The sequence below is a fragment of the Nansenia antarctica genome (genome assembly GCF_963989245.1).
Source record: "Nansenia antarctica genome assembly, chromosome: 19".
NCBI classification, from domain to species: Eukaryota; Metazoa; Chordata; class Actinopteri; order Argentiniformes; family Microstomatidae; genus Nansenia; species Nansenia antarctica.
Window position 1 is genome coordinate 13951417 of NC_137692.1, and position 20000 is coordinate 13971416.

Consider the following 20000-nt stretch of genomic DNA (forward strand, 5'->3'; position numbering starts at 1 on the left):
ATACCGTTCGTTTCGTGTGAATTGTGACATACTCAGTTGGCTGGCTCACAGAACAATCTATGCTCATTTCTGGAACATGTTCTTACTAAATAAATGCTGTACCTATGCCTGTCTCAAGGTCACGACAACAGAGTTATTGTTTTTCAATTACTAATAGTGTACACATTCACAAAACCATATGACTGCACATTTTAGCTCGGCTACTTTTGATCTATCCCATGAGCGTCTTCTAGATTCACATCAGCGCAGACACGAGACGTAGCGTGATGATTATGATGACTTTATTGAATCTGCTGGGACATTTGTGTCATACAGCATGTCATTACATAATCAAAGACGAAAAGGACACACGACAACAACAACTTTCAGAGTATTATAGAGTTCAATCATCAAACACACAGAAATCCCTATGTTAGTTTCCATTCCTTGGTCTTCATTAACGTGGCCTTGTGTCCCTATAGCCTTGTAAGCCCACCCAGGACCTTTTCTAATGGGTTAGTAAACACCCCCTACACAATCTAGCTGACCTTCCCCCAGTCCAAGACCTTCAGCTATCAGAGCTGAGAGTTAATAAATAACCAACCGAGTGAGACGGCTGACTGAGTCGTGGCGTGTCATGGTGCTGGGGAGAATTTCAACCGAGTTAGCACTTTAGGGTCATGTGTCCTGTGTGTGTAGCTGGGGTACAGCCATGTCCATGTCCACAGCTCCACAGCTTTACTCAGCCCCAGAGAAGCACCTAGTCCACACTGCAGCCTGGCCCAGATAGCTGACTCCTTTTTTCGGGGTGACTTCACTTCATTACGTAAGACTTTAGGTCAGTTTGGTTGTTTGGAATGTGAATCGCAGTTTGTTATTATTACACAACCGTATGGCAGGGGTCCAGAGAGAGAGAGAGAGACTCTCTCTCTCTCTCTCTCTCTCTCTCTCTCTGTGTGTGTGTGTGTGTGTGTGTGTGTGTGTGTGTGTGTGTCATTATTTCCAGCAGCTCGTCCGTTCCAACACCGTCGGTCAGTTAGTCACCCTGTCCCTTCAGACCTCATAAACAGACAGGGACACACAGCACCACACTCCTGCTCTCATCACCAACACACCACACTCCTGCTCTCATCACCAACACCACACTCTCATCTAGGGCTGCAACAACGAATCGATGAAATCGATAAAAATCGATAATGAAATTCGTTGGAACCTACTTCCTGTTGACGCACGCCACGCTGTCTTGCGGAGCCGGCGCGGCAGCTACATTTTCGTTTATCTAATAGATTCTCCCTCTTAATGCCCTATTGTATTTTTAGCTTGCTATTCGCATTCTATGCCTTCAGCACCGGAGTATGCTCATAGTCACTTGTATTAGTAAGGAGATGCACTTGTGAGTTCTGGCGAAGCGTCAGCTAAATGACTGTAATGTAATGCGATAGCCAGTGAGTGTTTGCTCGCATTCATGAATTCAATATTGCATGACAAGTGTATTTAGCTAGCTGGCTAACGTCAGTGGTAGAGCAGGGTGATAAGCTAAAGGCTAGCTAGTGGTAGCCTACCAAGCTACCCGTGAGTTAGAGTGAGGCACTGACTGTAGCCTAGCCTATTGTATGGAGTGAGAGGACACATTGCATTGTTTTGGAGCATATCTGTTATATAAAAACATTAGTGTCTTGTCTGTAGCCTATATTGCACTTGCAATGCATGTATTGAGCTAGAGTTCAACTACTTTATTGAAACAATCTACCGCCATAGTCCATGGCCTGTTGTTAAACCTATTTGATGTAGCAAAGCCTTTTTTATTTATATATTTTTTATTTTTATTAATACTTATTCATTTTGCACATGTATATGTATAGGCCTGGCTGATTTAGAAAACATAAAATAAAATTTGCAAAAGAAATCTGTTTTTTTCATTTGTATCCGATTAATCGATTAATCGAAAAAATAAAAATTATCAAAATAATCGTTAGTTGCAGCCCTACTCTCATCACCAACACCACACTCTCATCACCACTCCGCTGAAGAACTGTAGCATATTAGCAGTGTGCAGACTGCAGAGCAACACGGTTGTTGGTTTGGTAGTTCAGTCGGATCTCAGTAATACCCGGTGTGGTATTCCAGTGTGAATGTACCAACGTTTCCCATTCATTCTCTCCCTCCTCCTCCACATTTAGCTCCATTCATGCCTCTTGTTGTCTCGGTCTAATTCTGGTGGCCGCCCCCACATGGCTGCTCCGGCAGTAGGCCTGCTGTGTTCTCTATCATTTCTCTGTCAGGACTGGGGGTGGAGGAACCATTCACACATGGAACACCATTCCCATTCACTAAGATCTGTTCTGTGTTAACAGCCAACAACAGTTTAATGTCTTTTCATTTGTTTGGCAGATATGGCAATATGATCTGATGTGTGTTATTGTGTTGTGTTTCCTTTGCTGATCAGTGTTCTCTCTCTCTCTCTTTCTCTCTCTCTCTCTCTCTCTCTCTCTCTCTCTCTCTCTGTCCTTCATTCTCTCTTTCTTTCCTTCCCTCTCTCCCCCCATTCTCTCCATCCTTACTTCTCTTATTCCTAATCTCTCCTACCTCTCTTCTCTCCCTCTTCCACAGGTGATGGAGACTAAGAACATGCTGTATCTAGTGACAGAGTACGCCAAGAACGGAGAGATCTTTGGTGAGTGATTGACTTTTGAGGTGTTACATAAGTTAGCCTGCTAACAATGTAAAGTAGTGTTATAGTAATAACTAGGTAGCAGTGGGGATTACTCACTGGATCCATTGCTTTGCAGTATTTTGGCTTGACTAGCGAGTTTGTGTCGTGATTCTCAATAACGTTGCCATGTAGTTCCGTGTTTCAAAAGAAAAGTCAGAACATTGGCTCTCAGCAGAAGTTCTGGGAACAGCAACCCACCTCATTCTCTTTAGAAGAACAAATTAGTCGTCATTATTAATCAGCGAGCGTCTGTTGACTGCCTGGGAGCGTGGCAATCACGTCACAGGTCTCTAACCCTTCTTTGTTGCACCTAGTTCACTGCCTCAAATGTCCCATAGCTTTTCCCGCAAAAGGTGAGAAGAAAAACTGGGAGCCGAGGCTATATCACACCCATCTCCCCTGAGACCCAACCCTTTACTGTTAGTGTATCTGAACGCTTATACTTTTCACTGAATCATCAAAGGTCGCTCGAGGGTGTGCAGGAAGGGAGAGTGAGCATTTCATGAACATGTGGAAGCTGAGCAAGCAGCTACCGCACCAGAGAGAGACCGCATCGCTGTGTTTAAACGAGGGAACGGAGAGAGACACGGAGGAGAGGTTAGGAGAAGGATGAATAAGTGACTTGTTGGTGAGTAGTGACTCAGAACTTCTCTCGATGAACCATCAACTATCGCAAGCAGACACGGCAGTGTCCTCCAATCAGAAGTAGCGCTGTCAGGGGCCACCGTGTCGGTTATATAATAACGACAATTCATCGTTTTTTCTCACTTTAGGGTAACAGAGGGAGCAAAGAAACTGTCAGACACATGAAGCCACCAACTGTGCCTCATAAACAAAGTGAAATCTTAGTAGGAACGTTAAGCTGTTCTCCTAGTCCATTGTGTGTGTCAGTGCTGTGTCTGCTAGTGTCTGCTGGTGTCTGATAGTGTGTGTGTGTCTGTGTGTGTCAGTGCTGTGTCTGCCAGTGTCTGCTGGTGTCTGCTAGTGTCTGCTAGTGTCTAGGTCCTATAGAAGCCAGTGGTCAGAGATAGCACTTTTGACTACACTGTAGAGACTGATGTTGACTACCCTGTTGTTGTGGGTGAATGTGACTAACCTTCTAGAAATGTCCACATTATTAACATGTTGGATGACAACACATTGGTCTGTTAGTCAAATCAATTCTAATTCATCATGTTTGCAGAGGCACGTAAATGAAAGAAAGTCTTGATTGTTGCGCTGTCCTGATTGCGCTGTCCTGATTTGCGCAATATGATATTGCTACACAACACGTGTCATCGAGAGCATTGCAATTTTGAGACACCAGCACACTCGCTGACGTAGGCAAGCATAATCCTCTAATGTTCTGTTTGTTTTCATATCATCTAGGCTATAAACGACTTAGTATGAACCTGTTCTATAGCTCCACCTGTCCGTGCTCAGCGGTTCATAAACCAGGCCTCAGGCTGGGTCTGTCCAGCTGTGCAGGTGAGCAGCTCTGACAGCCTGTCTGCTCCACAGCCTCACTGCTGCAGGACGGCTCAAAATCCTGGAAATTGGGTCAAACTCAAATGCTAAGGAGCTGCGGAACGGAGGAAGAGGAGAGGGGAGAAGAGGGAAGGGAGGGAGGGAGGGTGGGTGGAGGGTAGTGGAGTGGGGGAGAAGGAGAGAGAGAGAGATTTGATATTTGGAAGTGTGGTAAATGTATGCCATACATATTTAAGATAACACCAAGGGAAAGAGGATCCGGCTGCAGCAACTGACTTCACAACTCCAGTAGGAAAGTCGTTAGTGCGACGCGTCCTCTTCTATCTGACTGGATGGATGTTAAAATGATACAACAGGAACGGTTGCTTCTATGACAGGAGAACAGGTTGTGGAGTATATAGTGCCCAGTGTAAATAATGGGACAGTGGAGAATTGTTTACTGTATAGTATATTGGATAGTAGTAAGAGCCAAAAGGATACGCAGTGTCCCATTACGTATACAGAGCACTGTAGTTGAAGGAGAGTAGGTGGATGGAGAGAGCAGAAGAGTCGTTGGAAGTGGGTGAATACTAGACTATCTTGTGTCCATGTGTCTGTCCTGTCTGGAGGCAGGCCAGGGGGCTGATAGACGGGCGCTCATCCTACTAGTGCTCCACACCTAGTGTTACAAACCTGAGCAGCTGTTAGGAGCTGAGAGAGGGGGGGGGGGACACAGAGAGAGGGGGGCGGACAGAGTGACAGACAGACAGACAGACAGACAGACACAGACTGACAGACAGACAGAGATGGAGAGGCACATACACAAACACACACATACCGAGAGGTGCTGTTTTCTAACACCCTGTGACTCATGCCTCTCTCTCCCAGAATGCACCAGTGAGCCTGTGTTGTTGAGGTCGTTGCCCCCGCCTGACATTGAGGAGTGTTAGTCATCGGGCCGGCTGGTGTGATGCCATCAGCTCTCTCTGTGGCGTTAGCACCGTTAGCGTAGCGACTCTCACTGCCTCTGAAAGGAGCCGCTTGCTTACACACTAATGACGCTTTTCCACTACCGGTGGTTTTGTTTGGCCAAAAACCTTGAGTAGGAATAGATAAGATAGACACAACATTTATGCCTGTTAAAAAAATAAAAAAAATACTTTATAGAAATATTCTTATCTGAGCGACCTTTCTACTGTTCAACAGGACAGTTTATTGTGTCTGCTAAGCCAAAACAGCCATCAGTGCTCCAAAGTCCAACGGCGTGCGTGTGCGTGTATGTGTCTGAGAGCAGGAGGATCTTCGGGGCTCTTCGACACATTCCCATGCCAAGTGTGTTTTTTGATTAGCATGGCGACATGAAAGTCCTGCTCCGTCAGAGGAGGTAGCTGTATGGAATGTAGCAGCTGCTATCTAATAAGTCCTGCTTCTCTCATTCCCCCTCTAGTTAACCATTTATCAAACACACATATAGCACCCTGTTGGGATCTCTGCGATATATTTGAGACATATACACTTGCCATACATGCGGTCATGGCTGTATAAGAGAGAATATGACAATTAAATTCAATACAAACGACTTTATTAGTCCCACTAGGGGCAATTAGTTTAGAGCAGCATGTTCACAGAAAAACATAAAAATATTTCACCACATACAACGACGACAACAACAACAACAAGTCCACCAGGAGCTATGAAGATCATTGGGTATCGTGGGTGGGTACCTTGAAATAATACAATACAATTCAACAATCAATGAATACGCTTGTAGTCTCTTCTTAAGTAACTTGTTGGAGATGAATCACAGATATACTTCTGAGTTTTAAGACTATTTATTTAAACAAAAGACAGAGTTACAAGTTGAATGATGCTGGAGTGCCGGTGGTCAAGGAGCTGTGGTGGTCAGAAGAGAATGAGCCCTTCGCTCACTCAGTATTTATCAACAATAATATGTAAATACAGTTTCAAATAATGGCCCTATCACATTCACTGCAGAGCTGCTTCAGGTGTGACGAAAGGGCACTCACATATGATGTCACTCTGGCTTAATGTTATTCCAGGTTAAAGGTCAGGGCAGATTCACAGGAAGTCATCCTAAAATGCCCATATAAGGACAGTCACTTCCTGAGGCAAAAACATATGGCTCTGAGACAAAAGGATGTGTTATGTCATAAAACAAACCTTTGTCAGCAGACATTCTTTCATAGCCAAAAAGCCTAACCCTAAGTAATACAGTCCATGCATGTGTGTGTTTAAGTAAAATATACTACACGCTCTATAGCCTACAGTGCATCGTTAGCCTATCCAAGCTATCCAGCGGCGCCCTGAGGGCAACAGAGATAATTCCCACACATGTCTTCTGGACCATAGTTGACAGGACTTGCACTGTGGTAGTGTTGACCAACAGAGTGAAATCAAACAAGCAATGAAGATTCCCATGTGGCAGAGGAAACTTAACTAACAGGTTTTGATTGGTTGCAGGAAAAAGAGCCTCATAGTTCACAACAGTGTCCCAATAAGACAATAGAACCAGGGGATGGGTGGTGTACAGACTTGGAAAGCCATTGCTGTGGAAACAGTGAAGTTGGGTCATTTTTGGCCAGAATGTGCCCTGGAACACTCCACTCATGGGTTTAGAAAGAATGGACTGGTGTAAGCAGTGTGGTGCAATCTCTCCCCAGTCATGCTCGCACCGACCCAATGCTTTTCAGTGCATGTGGTGCACTCTTCAGCCAGAATGGTAGCGAATCCGATTGCAGCCCCACCCACCCACCCATCCCTCCCATCCCTCCCTCCCTCCCTCCCTCCCTCCCCCTCCTGATGTGATCATACAGCAGTAGGCCAGTTCTCAGAACCCTGGCTGCCCTTCCATCTTTTAACCATGACACCATGCTTGATGTTCTCTGGTTCCTCCTCAACAACCTCCCCCCCCCTCCCACTCTCCCGTCATGGACATACTGTACAATGTGTTCTGCAAATATGGCAACAAAGAAAAACATGGAACTGTATAACCGTTCAGTCCTGAGCAGGGAATACTTTTAGTCAGCCAGTCTAGCAACTATCGGTCCAGACTATCTTAGTAAGACTTTGACCATTCATGTGCATACGAAGCCAAATGAGACTGGCAAGACAGCGAAAACGCCAGTCCATGCCTATAAAACCTGTCTGTCTCTCTCTCTTCCTTTCTCTCCCTCCTCCTCTGTCCCTTAGACTACCTGGCCAAGCACGGTCGTCTGAGTGAGCTGGAGGCGCGGAGGAAGTTCTGGCAGATCCTGTCCGCGGTGGAGTACTGCCACAACCGGAACATCGTCCACAGAGACCTGAAGGCCGAGAACCTGCTGCTGGACGGACACATGAACATCAAGATAGCAGGTAAAGTAGCTGACTACGCCAGGCCATCGTAGGACATGTGATTGATTGATTGATTCGGGTAAAAAAGTACAAACTTTCTTCCAGAGACGTACCATGACCTGACCAGTAAAACCGTTTAGAGATGGCGCTACCTTAACTGTCAGAGGGAGACTGTTCCCTAATAATACCCCTGTATGAAAATCCCAAATAGCCAGTCACACATCGCATAAAGTGCACGAGGTAATGCAGAATGTGAACAGAAACAATACGACAGTAAAGTAGAATTGTTCTTCATCTTGAGGAATGTCTACATAGTCACATAGGGGCGGCTGTCGCGCAGGAGGTAGAGCCGCCGTCTAATGATGGCACGGTTGGCAGATGGGAGGTTCGAGCCCCGGCTGGCCACATGTCAAAGTGTCCTCGGGCAAGACACTGAACCCTAAATTGCTCCCAGTGAGCGGGGCCGGCACCTTGCATGGTAGCTTGCCGCCATCGGTGTGTGAATGTGTGTGTGAACGGGTGAACGAGAGGCCGTTGTAAAGCACTTTGGATAAAGGCGCTATATAGGCTAAGCGCAGTCCATTTACCAGTCTATGCACTTGAGCAGGCCGTTGACACAGTGTCGAGATGTGACCAGAAGCCTGCTAGTGCTAGCTGCTGAGGGCTGTCCCAGGGAATTGCATTCCAGTCCGCAGACTTGTCTCCTTCCCTTTGCCCTGGTTCACCCTGGTCTCAGATCAGATCTAACACCACAGCCTTTAAGCTGCGCCACGTTTCTAAATAGAACCCAGCAGGAGCTGATGCTAGTGTTTTGTTGGTCCCCCAGGCCTGCCCTGAGGTCTGCTGGGTAGTATCACAAGGAAGGCATTCTGGGTATTATCACCAGGATGGCATTTAGAGGCGGCCGGCGAGAATGTCGTCCCCTGCGTCCCTGAGCGGGGCGGGGCATGTAAGGAGTGTTCAGAGCTGTTGGATCATCAGACACCGTGGCAGGATGTCTAAATGCTACAGTCCCTGGCCAATAGGGGGGCTGGACACTTACATAAGGGTGTACTGTATATTGTTCTCTTGCTCCTGTTCTTAAATGTATATGTTACGGTACATGTGGGAAAACTAGGATTAGGGTTAGGTGCTACGTCCACTTGGTACATGCTGGCATGTCTAACCCTAACCCTAACCCTAACCCTACCCCTAACCCTAACCTTAACCCTAGCACCCTAGCACCTAACGCTAACCCTAGTTTTCCCACATGTACCGTTTTCCCACATGTACCGTAACATACATGTAAATGTATAAATGTACCGTATATCAAAAATATATAGACTTTACTGGCCTTTTGTGGAAGCCTGTCTACCCTGGTTTTGCGTGTGTGTGTGGTGTGTGGGCGCACGCACAAGAGTGTGTTATTAACGAGGCATTGTTGCCCCCACAATGACTCAGATGTAATTGTTGAAAGGGTACACTTAATTTTGGCGGAGGGGAAACAGTGAAAACAACATTACCTGTGATGATGACATGCTTCCATATCCATCAGGCAGGCAAGGACACCGGTACATCCTGTCCTTGTCTGAGATGATGACAAACTGCCCGCCCACCCATAGAACATAACTGTCCTGGGTCATGTTCACCTACAGCCTGTTTAGCCCACACTGTGCCTGTGTGACATTCACACATTCCACACAGATTGAAGACATTTTACGATGGGTTAAATGATGCTGGCAGTGTGAAGGTCTTCTGCTCACACATACACACACACACACACACATGCGCATATACACACTCCATCTGTCAGTATTCTCTGCCCTGCGCCAGACCTCTTTCTCCTCAGTGATATTTAACCCCTGGTTAAGCCTAGCTCTAGCAGACCCGAGGACTGTGTTATTTCATCTTCAGATGAGAAGATGGACGCGCTGCCACAAACGGTTACCTTATAAAGGTGTCATGGTGGTTCCGGGTCATCTAATCTCTCTGAAGCTCCACAGAGCAGCGGTCAGTCAAAGAAAGGTCACCCAACTGCCTGGCAACGAGGGAGGGAGGGAGGGAGGGAGGGGGGCAGCAGCAGGAGGGATGGGGGGGAGGGTTGGCCTTTATGTTTCCACTTCAAAGACCTCAGAGAGGAAGGGAGAGAGAGAGAGGGAGAGTTAAGTCCGGGACAGCACAGCACAGCACGTCCTGAGAGAAGGACAGATCTGTCATGTACTTTATCTAAAACCCTCTTTAAGAACACCGAGAGCTGTTCTGTCTGTGATCTACTGTATGTCACTGCAACCATGCTGTGTGTGACTGTCTGCAACCATGCTGTAAGTAACAGCAGGTTGATTTAACAACAACAACAACAACACTGACTACAGAATTGTTGCTCATGTCCTCAGTATCGCAGCAAGACCAGTTTCTTGTTTTACTGGGTATACCAGCAGAACTAAGCTCTATATTAGCTCGCACAAAAGATAGACAATAGATGCCTGTCCCAGTGAGAACAGTTGGGCTAATATTTTGCGAAGGGATGGGGACCCTCGACCCTGACCCTGACCCTGGACCCTGACTAGAGCCTCGACCCTGACCCGGGACCCTGACTAGAGCCTCGACCCTGACCCTCGACCCTGGCTAGAGCGCTCCTCTGGGTGGCCTGCGGTGCTGGAGCGTCGGGGCGGTGACGTCAGCCAGCCTGCTCAGTATTCAGCACCACGAAGTGGGTCAGCCAATCTGATAAACTATCTCTGCTCTCTCTGCTCCTCTCACCTCCACACTCAATCTTCACCTTCGACTATCCCCTCCTCCCTCCCTTCCATCCTCCTCTCTCACTCTGTTACCTCCCTCCCCTCTGTCTGCTTGCCAACCCGCTAGCTAACGAGGCCTACTCCCTGTATCTCTCTGATACACGTCTCACTGTTCCAGCTCCCCCAGAGATAACAGCGATGATGACATTGTATGCCTGACATCACGCCCTACTCACCTTTTACCTGTTCCAGAACCGCTCTTCACCTCAGTTATCACGTGACTAGGCCTACACGTGACCCTTGTTCTAGATCTGTTCTGGGTACCGGTATATCTCGTTGGTCGCAGCGTGTCTGAGCCAGCACTCTTCACTCAGTATTATATCGCGGCAGAATGAGTACAATAGAAATAGAAGGATATGTGTACGTTCATGTTGATTTTAGATTAGTGTTATGAAACCCAGCGTGTGACGTTTGTGTGCGCGTAGTGAGAGATAATAGAGAAAAGAGGCATTGTGCTGTTGTATTGGAAAGGCGTTAAGCTGTAGCATTGTACAGTGTTGGGCTAGAGCTCTGAAGGAACTAAAAGCATTTACTGAGCTGTGGAATCCTGCTGTGTTGCGTACGTACTGTACAGTAGTCCTAGTCCAGCCCACCTGACCCCATTATATAAGGCAGCAGTTTTTTATCATTATATTTGTTTGTTTTGTGATACATTTTCCCTTGGTTTTGTGTAACTTCTGTGATGGTGTGATGTTAAAAAGGTCCAACCTGTATTTCATCAGATTTTGTCACAACAGACTAGGTCCCTCTGCTATTGGGCTCCACAGATTCATGGTACGGTGTTTCCTATACTCCAGGGCAACAATGCCGTCAACCAGTTTAGTCAAGTGTGAATCCTTATAGGCCTGAACTAATAAAGGAAATGACAGGCAAGAGAGAGAGAGACTGAGGTACACACTCTAGACACTGAGGGAGTGGAAGAAAAGGAGGAGTGTGAGCAAGCAACTTGACAAAGGCAACTTGACATTTGGCAGTGCTGCACTGCTGCTACATTACAGAGCTGCCCCTAAGTAGTATTTTAATGAAAGGCAGACCTGTGTTCTCAGAGTTGCGCTGATGCTCAAGTGTGAGTTCTGAACTCTCCCAGGGACCAATCAGAACGGAACGCAGTTCTATTATGACCTCATGTCCTGTCTCCCGGGAGATGACATGACACGGAGGCTCGTGTTCTCAACGTGCAAAAATGTGGATTACATATCGCGTGGTACAAAGCTCTGCAGGCTCTCAAGTCGTTTGTACTCAAACACAGGACTAGTGTACCTGTGTGTAGTTGTTTTTGTTTAAGTTTAGATTTCTGTAGAGTAGTGTGGGTGTGGGTGTGTGTGTGTGTGCGCACGCGTGCACGCGTCTATACATGCTTGTTATATGTGGGTGTGATTTACGTGGTTGTACAGGCGACACTGTTCCTGATATCCGCTATGTTTTTACAGATGGCAGACTCCTTGTTTGCATTGATCAGATGTACTGTATAAATGTATAAATGTACCGAATTATGCAAGACTGCTAGACTCATCAGAGGCAGACGCTTCAGTCTGTGGGCTGTGTGAAGTTTTGGGCTGAGCAAGTCAATGAAGAGCAATGTCCAAACACGTGAAGACTGGCATGTGACTGGCTCCCCAGGTAGTAATAGTTGACAGGATCCGTGATATATCTCTGGTGGTCACTTAGTTAATGTCCTTCCATACGATCGTTATGTGTGTTTTTTTTGTTGACAAAATGTAGCGACTAACTGGAAACAAACGTAAAGTTGCTGAGAGAATGACGCCCTACCAAAATAGTGAAAGTACCAGCGCTCATCCGTAATCAGACCTAGCTGAGGTGCTGGAGCTGGAGAGCATCAAATGGGATGAAAAGAAGCAGCATCCACACACTCAAAACTGTGCACTGTGTTTTATTGCGCGCACTTTCAACCGTCTTCAGATATACCCGCTACCAAAACCAATTCGTATGATATTCTACAGATTGTTCCGGTCTGCAATGTACCCCATCACAGTGGGCCTGAGAGTTGCATCAAGATTTAGTCTGTAAGGCAAGCTTGGCAAGCTTGTTGACCTTTTCAGTCTTCTTAAGGGCTTGTAACTTCCCTGCTGTGCTCTCTTAAGGTGAGCTTGTGACACACGCGTACAAGTACTTTCGGGCCACCCACGACATCCGTGGGTTACAGCAGCCAACATGGCAACGTCAATTTGAAGTATTTCCATCTTTGTCTATCCCCTTGTTCATGCAAGTCCTACACACAGCCTCGTCAACATTTGCTGACTCGCCCTTGTCATTCGGTCGGAAACCGAAATGCGTCCATATTGCAGAAGTTGCTTTATTTCAGGGACCAACTCGCTTCCCTAACAGTGTTGCCAGAGGGGATTGATTTCCAGCCCAACCACAGTGTAAAACCCGCCCAGTGTGATCATAAGTAGCCCACTGTTCCCTACTTCTCTGTTCTGAGGAGAAGCTGTCACACGTCTTTTTAGACAGTTAATTTATTGACAAATGACATTGCTTACAAAAATCACTTTCATAGCATCTTCAACCACACACTCTGAGTTTATTTAATAGCAATTTATAATGTTGTGATAAAATAAATAAATAAAAATAATAATAAAAATAAAATTATTAAGTCTGGTTTTATGACTTTGGTTTGGTTTGGTTTAACCATAAAACCGTCCAACCCTAGTGCCTTGCTCAAGGACACCTCGACACGTGGCCAGCCAGGGTTTTGAATTGTCAACCATGCGATCATTAGACGCCGGCTCTACCTCCTGAGCCACAGCCGCCCCCTTATATAGCCCTATAATAAGCACTTAAATAAAAAAATTATTTATTGTATTAATTTAAGGTGTTTTATACAAATATATTGGTGTTTGTGTTTTAAAAGTGCATGCAGTTATCGGAGGACTAATCGCATGCATGTGGAAAATGTCTGGCCCCTCCGCAAACAACATTTTGAACATCTGACCCCTTAAGAATATAGTTGAGTAGCCCTGCTCTAGGCATCTGTTCTGGAAACAGTCAGATTCCATTCTTCCGAAATGGCTTCAATTGTTTATCCCTCAATTCCCACCTATCTTCCACCACGAGAGAGTATAAACGAGACAAGTATAAACTACCTGTCTGCTTTAAAAGCATAGCTTTTTGTCAGACCTCTAAACCCTTCTCAGAGGGTTGTGTGTGTGTTTGAGTCCAGGTTAAGGGTGTTAATGTTGGTGTTAACCCTGTCTGTCTCCCTCTTTCGTCCCTGTGTAGATTTTGGGTTTGGGAACTTCTTCCAGCCGGGCGAGCCCCTGGCTACCTGGTGTGGCAGCCCCCCCTATGCTGCCCCCGAGGTGTTCGAGGGCCAGCAGTACGAGGGGCCGCAGCTGGACATCTGGGTAAGACCACAGATAGACATACAGATAGACATACAGATAGACATACAGCGCCGTCCGTAATTATTGGGACAGTGAAGCATTTATTCTTTTGGCTCTATGCTCCCAAAAGTTTTGACTATGTATAGAAGGTGTTGTCATTTCTAAACGGTGAAACTAACGTGACAGCAGCTGGTGAAACCGGGAACAAGTCACCAACCGACTGACTGGTCAGACTTTTATTCTGAAAAATGTAAATACATTTCGTTGCGTTTTGATGTGTGCATCAATGACACACTCGCTAGTCAAGCCGAAACATTGCAATGCAACGGATTCGGTGAGTAAGTCCCCAACTACTACCTCGTTAGTGTGGAGTAGTGGGGATTACTCACCAAATCCAATTGCATTGCAATGTTTTGACTTCACTAGCGGGTGTGTCATTGATTTTCAACAACGTTGAAATGTATTTCCCTTTTTCCAGAATAAAAGTCAGAAAATTTTTGATCGGTTGCCGACTTGTTCCCGGTTTCACCAGCTGTCACATATGTACACAAACACCCTTAAAAAGGAGCTGAGAATCGACGCTTTAACCTCAGCAAATTGTTTGATTTGAAATCCAAACTACAGAGGGCACTATAGATAGACGGAGAGAGATGTGATCTTTGATGACACAGCGTGCCGCGTCATAATTTCCTCTAGGTAGCTGATCTCTCTCAGTAATAACATTCTCTAATGACTTGGCATTGTCATAAACCTAACAACCCGTGTTCTCTCCAAAGGCTGTGGGTTAGAGATCATGTGAGGAGTTAAAGATTTCTCAACCTGTCTCAAACCATATAGGTCTACCAGACTGTCCCTCTCGCATATATCTAATCTCACTGTACGACCATATAGCCTGTGTTGCCCTGTCACACGCTGTACTGCTGTATGGCTGCCATTGATCTGCATTGATCCGGTTTCTTTGTTTTATGATGTAACAGTTGTCCTCAGCTGCTATCCCTGTGTCTGATACATATGCATATATGGACATGTACAGATGAAGTTGGTTTCCTTTTCATTGCTGACATTGACAAACACTGTGTCTGTGTGTCTGTCTGCAGAGTATGGGGGTAGTGCTGTACGTGCTGGTCTGTGGCGCCCTGCCCTTCGATGGCCCCACCCTACCTGTGCTCCGACAGCGTGTGCTGGAGGGAAGGTTCCGGATCCCCTACTTCATGACTGAAGGTGAGATATTCCCGGCCCTGTCCCAATACTTTCCACTTGCTCCATTACTTATTACCTCCTTTCCTTATAGTAATCAACGGATTGGATTGTCCAAAGCAAGCTCTCACTGCCTAAAGATCTGTTCTTGAGTTGGAAGGGGATATATGATAGCCAGATCTGGGACTGTCAGGGCTAGGACTACTGGCTGGCCAAATACTCTATGTAACTCCAGAGCTGGGCTTATTTCATTACATAACCCAGGGGGAGAGCCAGGGAATGCTCCAGCAGCCTCCCCCCCCCCCCTCTCTCTCTCTCTTTCTCTCTGCAGGGGGGTGGGATGCAGCCTGGGTCAACATGCTTTGTTCCAGACCTTGAAACAATTAGGCCATGTAGAGAATGTAGGAGTACAACATTAGCCCCCCTGCCCCCCCCTCCCAAACCAGGTCTGTTCCCTCAACCTACAGAACTGAGTGTGCCGTTTCTTTCCGCACTAGTAACTCCTAGACACTAGTAACACTATATAGGTAACCAATGTATGAAACAGATGAGGGAGACCTCTCACGATGGGACAGGGATGCATTCATTCTGTCTACCTATTTGCTGTCAACCTTATTCAGTCCAGCCTGCTACTGGCCAAGGGCTGGCGCAGCGCATAGCTTAGCCTAGTGCCCAGCCTGTAAAGGGTCATGCACAACACGCACATTTATTCTGGGACCTGATCACAAACCCTGATGCCTTCCTGGTCATGTAATCACACAGCGCACGTCCAGGACAGAGGGTGTTCATTCTGCTCCTGCTCCAGGGAGGAAAAGGGCGGGGGAATGGAAAGGGAGCTGTGTGGCAGCTTGGCTGGGGTATGCCATAACGCACAGCTTTGCGTTAGGGTGTGACGTAACCGTAGTGTCAGCAGGGACAAACAGCGCAGGCAGGACGGACCGATGTCAGACACGAGTCACTCACGCAGCTCGGCCGTGGCCAGAGCGACTAACAACGTGGCGTCATAAGACGGCGTCTTGACGTCGGCAGTCTGAAGGGGTTTGAAGGCATCGACGGTGAGCGCATCAAGAACCGAGGACTAGGGGCCCGTGACGGGACGTTGTCCGACGACCAGACAAACACATTGTGCTCCCTTCAGGGTTGCCAGATGGGATTGACAATTTACAGCCTAACCAGTCTATAACCGCTAAATCCAGTAGCCCATTTGGTGGTAACCCGCCCCATCTGGCAACCCTGGCCCCATCTGGCAACCCTGGCTCCCTTCCTAAAACAGCTGACGAAGGTGGGCGTGTCTCAGCGCTCAGCCCACGGGAGCCTACATGGCGTAATGCCAACCAGGTAGATCTTCAGCGTTGAGAAGGCTTTGCCCTTAACAAGCAGGTCTCGTGAGAAGGAGAGGATTGCAGAGAGAGGCCTCTGTAAAGGTACCGTCTGACGGCTCTCACGCCACGCCAGACCCCTTGCGGAGAGCGCTCTGAAGCGCGCACACTCAAGCTAGCGATAGTCGGATTAGCCGCACGCTCAAGTCGTTTAATAACGACGAACGCGCAAGCTAGCCGACCGTTCCGGCGGTTAGCCGAAGCTCACGCTAGGGAACTACCGTAGATAGTGTTACACAAGGTCACTAGCTGACCGTCCAGAGTGTGTGTCCCATAGTGAGGCGTCAAACTGAGTAGATCTGAGTGGACTGGATAGGTATAAGCGATATCTTTGCCTTCTGATACTAGGCCAGGTTCAAGATGTTCTACCTTTCTTATCCACTCCACACGCAATTGTATTTGTGACATACAAGGGTTCAGTGATGGAGTGTAGGGGATAAGGGAAGACGATCTGGGACAGGCTGGGTGGGTAGCTCAGCTTTGGAGCTGGAGAGCAGAGGTGAGACGAGCTGAGACACACAGACGCACAGCCTCAGCCAGGGGGTAGTAATCCTGTTAGGAGCCAGCCATGGATGACGTCAACCTCAGCTAGGCGCCAGCTAGAGGTGAGGACTCATCCGGAGGGAGGGAGGGAGGGAGGGAGGGAGGGAGCGAGAGAGATACTGCTGTGCACTCTTGCCTATTTCTCTGCTCTGTAGTCACAGGTTATCACTCTCACCATCACCTGGGGGGGGGTGGGGGTGGCGCTATGTGGAACACTGATGTTTTATTCACACAGAGAACACACTTCTCTGTGTCTTTTTTTTTTTTTTTGTCTCACTGGCTTCCTTGCCAGAGATCACACTTGGACTCTCTCTTATATCTCTCTTTCACGCACCCCCCCCCCTCCAGACTGTGAGCATCTGATCAGGAGGATGTTGGTGTTGGACCCGTCTAAGCGTCTGACCGTAGCCCAGATTAAGGAACACAAGTGGATGGTGGTGGACGTGCCGGTGCAGAGGCCCGTGTTGTACCAGCAGACGCCGCTGGCCGAGGGCGACGTGGGAGTGGGCGAGTACAGCGAACAGGTCCTACGACTGATGCACAGCCTGGGCGTCGACCAGCACAAGACTGTCGAGGTGACGACTTAACACCATCTAGGGGTGGGCATCGACGATCGATAATTGATCGATAAGGATCTTGGTCGATCACAAAATAAAACATTTGGTCGATCACAAAATTTTGTGATCGACCAAATGTTTTATTTTGTGATCGACCAAGATCCTTATCGATCAATTATCGATCGTCGATGCCCACCCCTACACCATACACCATCTTCTCCTGTGCGACCTGGGGGGAAAAAAAACTAAATCTTTATGTAGTGTTGAGTAATCTAGTACACCCCTACAGTGATGTAATACAGTAAGAGGTCAATGGAGATACTACAGTAAGAGGTTTTAGTTTAGAAAACAAAGAGAATCGCCCCGCGGTGGTGTAGCGGGCTAAGCACTGGCCACCAGTGCATGCTGCCCACCGGGGCCGGGGTTCGTATCCCGGCTCGCCAGACCCGGATATGGCTGGGGCACATACGGGGAGCGGCATATTGGGCGGCCGCTCCCGAGGGGGGGTATAGGAGTAGTTCCGGACAAGGATCCGTCGCGCAACAGCGCCCCCGGGGTGCCGGAATAACGGTGCTGGGCTCGAGGAGCCAGTCAGCTAGTCTGCCTGGCGGCCTCCTCTGGGACTGCCGGCCACGGGGTCGTGCGGCGGATCCCTCGCAATAGGCAGGGGATAATTGGATGCTAGGTTGGGTTCAATTGGCTACCAAATTGGGTGAAAAAGGGATAAAATCTGAAAAACAAATAAAAAAACAAAAAAAAACAAAAAAAGAGATAGTACACCCAAATTAACCTAGACAGTAGCATATAAACCCTGATCGAGACGAAAGTAAGTTGGTGGTAGGGTCAAGGGTCAAGTGTCAGACCAATGCCGTTAACCCTGTGTGTTCTGTCCTCTCCCCCCCCAGTCTCTTCAGAACAAGAGTTATAACCACTTTGCTGCTATCTACTTCCTGCTCGTGGAGAGGATGAAAGCCCACCGCTGTAGTTTCCCGGTGGAGCAGCGTCTCGACGCACGCCAGCGACGACCCAGCACCATCGCAGAGCAGACCGTCGTCAAGGTAACTCCCCCCATCAGCGCCCGGGAGCTCCTCCAGGCTCGGTTAGCGTCAGTGTCGATCAAACAACAACAGTCGTTCACACCTGGGCCATCAAAAAAACATGTCTTCCTTCACTCTCTCTTCCTCTTTCTCCGCCCCACACACACCTCTCTCTCTCTCTTTCTCTCTCTCTCTCTCTCTCTCTCTCTCTCTCTCTCTCTCTCTTTCTCTCTCTCTCTCTCTCTCTTCCTGTCACTACCCCCTTCTTTCTTTCTTTTCTCTGTTTTCCACCCTCTCCATCATTGTCTGTGTTGTGCTCTTTCTCTCTCTCTCTCTCTCTCTCTCTCTCTCTCTCTCTCTCTCTCTCTCTCTCACTCTCTCTCTCACTCTCACTCTCACTCTCTCTCTCTCTCTCTCTCTCTTCCTGTCACTAACCCCTTCACCTGCCTCATGTTCAATCATCTCTTTTTCTCTTCCTTTCTTTTCTCTCTTTCTCACCCTCTCCCCGACATTGTCTGTGTTCTGTCCATCACTCTGTCTCTTCCTCGTCCCACGCCGGCGTCTCTCTGACCCTTCCCCTATCATCTCCTCTCCGCCAGTCGACCAGCGGTTCTGGCCAGGTGGGGCTCCTCCCCCAAGGTGTGCGTCTCCTGCGTTCCCCTGCCCTTCTTCCCGCCTCCTCAGACGCCTTCACCTTCCCTCACTCAACATGTCCGCCAGAGCACAGCCTCATGGTCGAGGATGTAGGAACGCCTAAAGTAAGTCAACCACAAACCTTAACCCTAACCCTAACCCTAAGCTACAGTAACTCATCTCAATCCTAACCATAAAGCCCAGTTCACATCTAGGATTCGCAACGTAACTCCAGTTGCAGCGGTCCGAATTACCCTGCAAGGCGTCGCCAGCGATTTGACTTGTCAAGTCTCAGCAGAACGTCCAGATTCTTCAGAATGTCTGCCGAGTTTTTTCTCCGCAACGTTTTAAAACTGACTCGTCGCGTTGCGAATCCTAGATGTGAACTGGGCTTAACAAATCAAGTCCTTTGGAGATGTCTTCATGTTAAATCAGTCACCTAACTCGATTCGTTGGTTTTAGATCACTAACCTGAATATGGGTTGTTAGTAGTGGCTAGTAGTCCTAACACAATAAACAATGTGTCTTTTATGAATATGCATTTATTGAATGATAGCTGGCTAGATCGTTGATCTGCTTTTTGGAGCAGTCAACCTTGTTGAGTGTGATTCAGGATAATAATAATAATAATTGTTATACATATGTTTATTGCCATGCAATCAACTGCCATGCAATCAACTATTTTATGCTCGGTGACCCTGGAGCAACTAGGGGTTCAGTGCCTTGCTCAGGGGCACTTCGACACGTGGCCAGCCGGGATTCAAACCGTGATTCAAACCGCCAGCTCTACCGGCTGAGCTACAGAGCCGGCCCAGTCCATAACACTGTCCTGGTACCAGCCCTGTCCATAACACTGTCCTAGTAGCAGCCAGCCCCCCCACAGCACCTGAACCCTAGAGCTCTCTCACATCACAGCACAGCTGCCTTGCTTACATAACATACTGAATCCTGACACGCACACACAGCGTGGGCTCATGTGACCCCCCCCAACCCCCACCCCCCTCTCTCTCCTTCTCTAAGTGTCTGTGTTTATCTGAGCCAGTC

At 47.7% G+C, this 20000-nt stretch overlaps 1 protein-coding gene across 1 annotated transcript in view; it reads left to right on the plus strand.

The window, feature by feature from the left end:
• The window catches only part of sik2b (salt-inducible kinase 2b), a gene marked incomplete at its 5' end in the record, with an annotated part of 33610 nt that overhangs the window by 3850 nt on the left and 9760 nt on the right, over positions 1-20000 (plus strand). The window contains 7 exons of the mRNA XM_080548947.1: positions 2590-2653; positions 7349-7510; positions 13507-13631; positions 14708-14831; positions 17078-17304; positions 18192-18344; positions 18923-19081. Coding sequence (XP_080405073.1) covers positions 2590-2653; positions 7349-7510; positions 13507-13631; positions 14708-14831; positions 17078-17304; positions 18192-18344; positions 18923-19081 — 1014 coding nt within the window. The remainder of the gene's footprint in view (positions 1-2589; positions 2654-7348; positions 7511-13506; positions 13632-14707; positions 14832-17077; positions 17305-18191; positions 18345-18922; positions 19082-20000) is intronic.